The sequence below is a fragment of the Myotis davidii genome, unplaced genomic scaffold (assembly GCF_000327345.1).
Source record: "Myotis davidii unplaced genomic scaffold, ASM32734v1 scaffold240, whole genome shotgun sequence".
Classification (NCBI taxonomy): domain Eukaryota; kingdom Metazoa; phylum Chordata; class Mammalia; order Chiroptera; family Vespertilionidae; genus Myotis; species Myotis davidii.
In genome coordinates this window covers 882782-889399 of record NW_006292334.1, presented here as the reverse complement: position 1 = coordinate 889399, position 6618 = coordinate 882782, and the positions used below count along the sequence as shown (strand labels likewise).

Sequence of the window (6618 nt, the reverse complement as noted above, 5' to 3'; positions counted from 1 at the left end):
GGTATGAAGTAGCAACGAAAATAATTTTATGGTTGGGGGTCACCACACATGAGGAACTGTATTAAAGGGTCGCGGCATTGGGAAGGTTGAGAACCACTGCTCCAGAGGATAAACACCAGGGGAGCCCAATTCTTCCCTGTGCATTAGTTTAATTAAAAAGCAGATAGCATCCTATTTCTCCCCACAAAGCAGACGTTGGTAGCTTTCTGAAAGCAGGAAATAGTCCTCCTGAAAAGTAGATATTTGATATGGCCTCAATCTGTTGACATGCATCAATTCTATGAACAATAGTGCGTGGTGCTTTCTCACTGAGAGCCCTGTGTCCCTAGACTAATTTCTGCTGTCTCAGGGTCAATTCATTAGGTTGTTAATGTATGATCAAAGTTGAAAGAACAGGACCGGCCGGCCGTGGGGCCTACACAAGGCTTCAGGGTTGTTTACCAGACTGCAATTCTTAGGAACATGGGAATCCTTGCTAATTCTCACTCAATCCCTTAGGATGAAGCAGTTCCCATTCTGCAGATATTTATTCAGGTATTCTTAAGAAGCAGCCTGTCCTTATCTTCATGTTATTTGCTTTTTAGCCTTATGTCTAAATTTTAAGAAAATTTTTCTTAAAATACTAGAGGAATAGAGAGAAATGGGGGATATAATACATCCCTACAGAAAACTGATGCAATAATATACATAGTTTCTTATTAAATCAGAAATATCTGAGTCAAAGTGAAAACACACTGGCTACAACGGATTGTGGGCAATAAAGGCAATCTTTTTCTGAAGCCATCTCACACCCTTATGATAAAATGATGTCCACACATACTAGCATGTGCATGTACCTAAACTTGTTCTCAGTCTGCTCTCTTTGCTGGGTTTCCTCTGTTATATTTCCACTGCTTCTACTCTTTGACATTTCCCTCCTTCTAGTAAAATGCGAAATACTCACTGAGACTTTTTAAAATATACAATATAAAAATCACTCATGGTTAAATGTCAACCTATTAGAAAAGCTCAGTACTGTAAAATCTAAATAAAATTTAGCAATGGACTAGCTCTTTTTCTCTCTAGTCACTCAAACATTTAATACACTAGAAGAACCGAGAGGGATCTAAATGAAATTGGGCTAAAGGAAAGAAATCATATTTAAACATAAGCTAGCATGCATTAGCATAATTTTTTCAGATTCCTGATTCTTATATTATCATGCGTAATATCATAATAACATTAATACCATATTGAAGGGTTAGTGGCTGGTAAAACTTTTTAAGATTTAATAGATTTTGTACAATCATACAACCAGGAGCATGCTTTAATTCTAAGCCAACAGTTCCCCAACTCTTCAAATCAACCAGAATTCAGAAAAAATGCTTGAGTTTCCTTTTTATATATTCCATACATATAAATGTACTGTAGGAAAGAGGACACCTATCTCCATTGTAAAGACATAACATATAACACAAAAACACTAGCTAAACTTTCGTATAAATATGTTGCTCTGTGTATAAAAAGGCAATCAATGTATTAGTTAAATACGCCTCAGATGTAAAGATACTACTTTTTGCTTTTTACTTTAGAATAACTTGCCCATTCATTGGAGTGATTGTACAGGAGTAACTAATACCCATTACATATTAATTGCTTATTTATTAGCACTACCACATATAAGATGCAAAAGCAGTTAACAGCAGCATAATCTATAAGAATATGAGTGCTCTCATATGTCACTGAGTAATATAGCTCAGAATCTGAGTAAGTTTCCTATCTCAGGGACCCAACATCACCTCAACTTGTGCATGGGTTTGAGCTTGTATTTCCAGTGGCAGGACAAGTTTATAGGGACTACCCATGTTGCTCATGGTGAGCCCTCTACAGCCAAGCAGCAAGCCTTTGTGAGGTGGCTGGTTTTATATATCTTTTCTAAGCATTATGCCAAGTTCATATTGTCTCTCAGGCTGGTTCTTTTGTATCTGCTAAAAATTGGGGCTTGGGACTCCAACAGTCTTGACCTCATGGCAGATTCCTTAGATGAACTTGGGCTTCATTCCTTTGCTAACGTAGTCTATAAAATTGAGAGTAATGTACCCCTGCCTTTTCTTAATAAGTGCTTCACAGACTTCAATTACTAAGATCAGGGGAACATTCCGGTAAATTTACTACTGAAATGTGTATTGAATGGAAATCCAGTGGAGAACTTCAAAATACAAGCTTACAGAGTCAGAATAACACAGCACAAAGTATATTACAGATCCTACACAGGCCTGTGCCAAGAGCATCTTTGGCATCATTGAGCTCCTGCCTCACACAACTTGACAAAGGTATCCTTTCAGGACTTCATCATCCTAGATTAAAGAAAGCCCAATCAGGGTCATAGCTTCAGCTTAGTAAACTCCTGATCATCACTCCAACATTTTCCAAAGTATAAGTCCTTCCTCAGTACCTACAGGCAAAATTATTATCATGTTCCTCCCTTGGTACTGAAGTTTTAGCTCATAACTCTATGGAAAGGTGATAGGTCCTATTTTTGTTCATATCTGTTTCACCTTAGCCACCCCAGAATCTAGCCTACTCCTTAAATTCATTACACTAATAAATAATCCAATGAAGTGAAAACAAGTGGCTTTAGAAAAATTTCTTCCTACATGCTTTTCACTTTAAAGTGCCAAAATATAATGTATTTGACTACTTAGGGAATAGAATAATCATAAATATATAGATAGTTTTAATAAAGAATTTTTAAATTGAGAATTTAAGTCTACAAATGGCTCCTTAACTTTTTATTCTTACCTAAAGAAACAGAAAGGTTACATAATTCAGTGTAAATAGATTGACATGTACAATATGCACCCAAGGAATCGGCCCTAATTTGAGTTATTATAATTAGTACTTACCCATAGCCAATGACTCCCTCTGAGTGAGTCACCAGTAAGGCCCCAATAGTCATATTCAGCATACTCTCTAGTACTCCAGTCTGCTGAGCGGTGATAACCTGGTGAGCCAAATTCTGTAATTTGTCGCTAGATAAGGATGGAATCCATCCAGGGCTCCTTACTGTTGGCAGATCACCAATTTCAATGACCATCACTTTTGACATAGTTTCCATGGTGGTTGGTGGGGGAACCCTGTATGAGTTCATTTCCATCATGAGAGGTCTACGTTGACCAGCTCTATAATAACTGGCACAAGGTACAGTTGGGCAATTGCGCTTTCTTTTTGCTCTACGGTCAGCAATAGCCTTTAAGGTTGCTTCATTGCCAGGCATATCATAAATCAATCTAATTTGGTCTCGGCTAATCTGGAAGAATTCAGTTAGTCTTTCAAGGGTCACCATTTCCCAGCCTTTTTCTAGGACTGAAAACAGCACAGTGAAGGCCAAATGAATGGAAACACCTGAGCGTATTTCAACCAGCTCCTCTCCTTGTAGGACAACGTACAAGAGGTTATCCATGATGCTGAAATAGTTGGAACCAACAGACTCATCCAGCAATGAGGAAGTTGATTGAACCAGAATAGGTGGGATGAAACTTTCCCCTAAGAAAACACGGGGGCTCTGGAGTTCATGGTAGAATACAGCCAACAGAAGTTTGGAGGTACTTTTGTTCCCCAATAGAAAAAAACGCAAAATGTGAGGAGTCTGATCCACAAAGCAGACCTTGGTGGTTTCCCTGGTGGGTAAAATGGAATAGAAAGTGGATACAGACCCTGAAGTAGAGCAGGAAGTATTGGCATTTACACTACTGAAGGTGTCAACAAAACCACTAGTCACAGAAACAACAGGATATAACTTCCTCACTGCCCAAGTGGCATTAACAGTGTCAAGAATTAAGATCACTTGGTCAGTCTCTCTGCAGATGTAGCCTTGTATCAGGGATCGGTAGGTGCATTTCTGTTCTTCTCTATATGTACCTATAAAATAAAGAAAAATAAACAGGTGACGTGTGAACCACCATGGCTCAAAGATGATTTGCAATCCATCATGTTCATCATCATGGCTAACCACATGAAACATTTTTTGAACACTTCGGTGTGCTAGATACCGAGACTGCAAAGAAATCTTGGGCAACATATTAAAGACACATACATTAAATACAGCTATTTAATGTAATGTAAATGTATATGTTATATAATAAATGTAATTTAAAGTTAATAATGGCTGTAATTGCTAAGTGTAAAAACAGTGAATACATAAAATAATTAAGAAAAATGGAATGATAACTAAGGTCTCCATAGTGAACAATGTAATACCTTAACTAATAATAATTAAAAAAAAAACAGTGACTACATAAAATAATTAAGAAAAAGGGAATGATAACTAAGGTCTCCATAGTGGACAACTATTTAAAGAAACAGCATTATCCATTATCCCACCATTTCTAATCATCCTGTCTATGAACCTAGAGTAGTTCTTGTTCTGAATCCACAGAGATAAATCTTCCAGCAAAGAATTCCTTTGATTTAAAATCGATATTTACAAAATTCTTGTATTGTTTTCTAGATTTTTGTACTTGCCTTATTGCAAGTTCATCAAAGTTGCTTAAGAACTGCAAGCAACAAATAAAAACTCAAATTATTACTAATGAAGGATTTACTAAATATGAGCATGATCTCTCCTCCTATATCCTTCTTTCCACATGATATGATTAGAAATTTGTGCCAAAGCTGCCTATATATCAATAAATTTAATTACCAAAATGTGGCTGTAAAAGTAGGGCATGTGGTTTACTTGTGCCTCACACTAATAGCAACAGTAGTCAAAATTATAAGGGAAATCGTGAAATACCTTAAGCTAAATGATAATAAAATTTTAACATATCAAAATGTGTGGGATGCAGTGAAACAGTACTTTGAAGGAAATTTATAACGTTAAATTCTTATATTGCAAAAGAGTTGTCTAAAAATAATTTCTTATTCCATTACCCTAAATGCTTTTTTAAAAGAACAAAGCAAACCAAACATAAGTAATAATAAAGTAAATAATAAATATACAAGCAGAAATCAATGAAATAGAAAAGAAGCAAACAAAATCAGAGAATGTAAGCAAAGCTAAAACTTGTTTCTTAGAAAATATCCCCAAACTGAATAACCCTTCATTAGATTGCTCAAGACAAAAATAAAGAGAACAGAAAACACCATTCCAAGAATTAAAGAAAGATTAATATTACAGACGCTGTGGATGAAGGTTAAGACACCATTAAAAACTTTCTGCCAACAAATTCAACAATTTAGATGAAGTAGACAACTTTCTTGAAAACTGACATAAAACACAAAATTTGAATTGTTCTGTCTCTTAAAGAAATCAAATTCACTAAATTGAAATATAAATTATTATTAATTAAGCACATAAACATGATAAAATCTAGGGAAAAGTATTATTAATTAATTACCCAACACACCTCTGTATTACTTTTTTCCTATAGTTTTGTTGCACACTTCTGTGGATCTCCTATATCTGAAAACAATGTTGTAATATTTTCTATAGGGATAACAGAAAGATAATTCAGTTGTTTCTTTAATCTGGATGATTGAGATTGTTGTTGTTGTTTTTATCACGATAGTTTAGAAGAGTTCCTTTCAGCTTCACAGCTCATAACTGGTAATATATAAATGTTTAAAATTGTTGTCAAATATGGAAAATTTCCTAGAAAGGTTTTCTCATGTGTGAGCTATAATATTTGAATAAATTTGCACAGAGTAATTTTTATGACACTGTCACTTAAAACATACTTCTCTTTCACCTCTCATGTTCTTCTCAGTCTTTAGGATTCAGTCACATCACAGTGTGACCTAGGGCCTTGTTCCTGTGTGTCCTAGCATCGTAAGTTGACATGGGTGGCTAGTAAGAACTTTACATAGATGTGATTGTGAACCACAAAAACCACATCCTATTAAACTTACATCAAATGAATATCCAACTCAACTTCCCTTAGCTCGATCCTAAAAGTGCTTGTGGCTATTCCATTGCCACCCAACCTCCTAGTACTATGATGGAGAATTTAGAGTGGAAAGAGTATTATTTCAAATTTTAGTTAAAAATATTCAATTTTAAAAATTTCACAAAAACATAGGGCTATATAGACATATGGCTAGGATTCCTTTTGGAGTCTTAGAAGTGGCCCATGTAAGTGAGGACCCTGAAACCTAAACTTGATCAGCTTCATGGGACTTCCCCGAAGCCTCAGTCAGCTGTGCTGTGGAGAGCAAATGCACTTCATGCCTTAGGTATGTCTAATGAGATGGCATGGACAAACAGGATGGCTGGGTTCACTGAAGCCTGGGTTTCTGCCAAGAAAGGACAGAGAGTCACAGGTGTTAAAGATGTTTGCAAATGTCTATATATATAAAAAGCCAGTGACCAGAACACAGTAACAACCTGAATGGCTGGCCGTTATGACGCCCACTGCAGCCAGCAAACTGGCCTGATGGGGGTGGGGCCAGCTGGCCAACCTCCTGTGGCCCCTCCCCCAGTCAGCCCCGCCCCTGATTGGCCTTTCCCACCCCTATTGAGGGCGGGCAGCCAACCAACCCCACCGTGACCCTTCCCCCTGGCCGGCCCCGCCCCTGATTGTTCTGCAGCCCCTCCTCCCAGCCAGCTCTGCCCCTGATTTCCCCCTACCCTAATAGGGG

General features: G+C 37.1%; 1 protein-coding gene across 1 annotated transcript in view; it reads right to left on the bottom strand.

The window, feature by feature from the left end:
- PKHD1 (polycystic kidney and hepatic disease 1 (autosomal recessive)) overlaps nt 1-6618 on the bottom strand; it is a 406355-nt gene that overhangs the window by 42157 nt on the left and 357580 nt on the right. Inside the window, exon 60 of the mRNA XM_006765722.1 lies at nt 2886-3900. Within this exon, the coding sequence (XP_006765785.1) occupies nt 2886-3900 (1015 nt within the window). The remainder of the gene's footprint in view (nt 1-2885; nt 3901-6618) is intronic.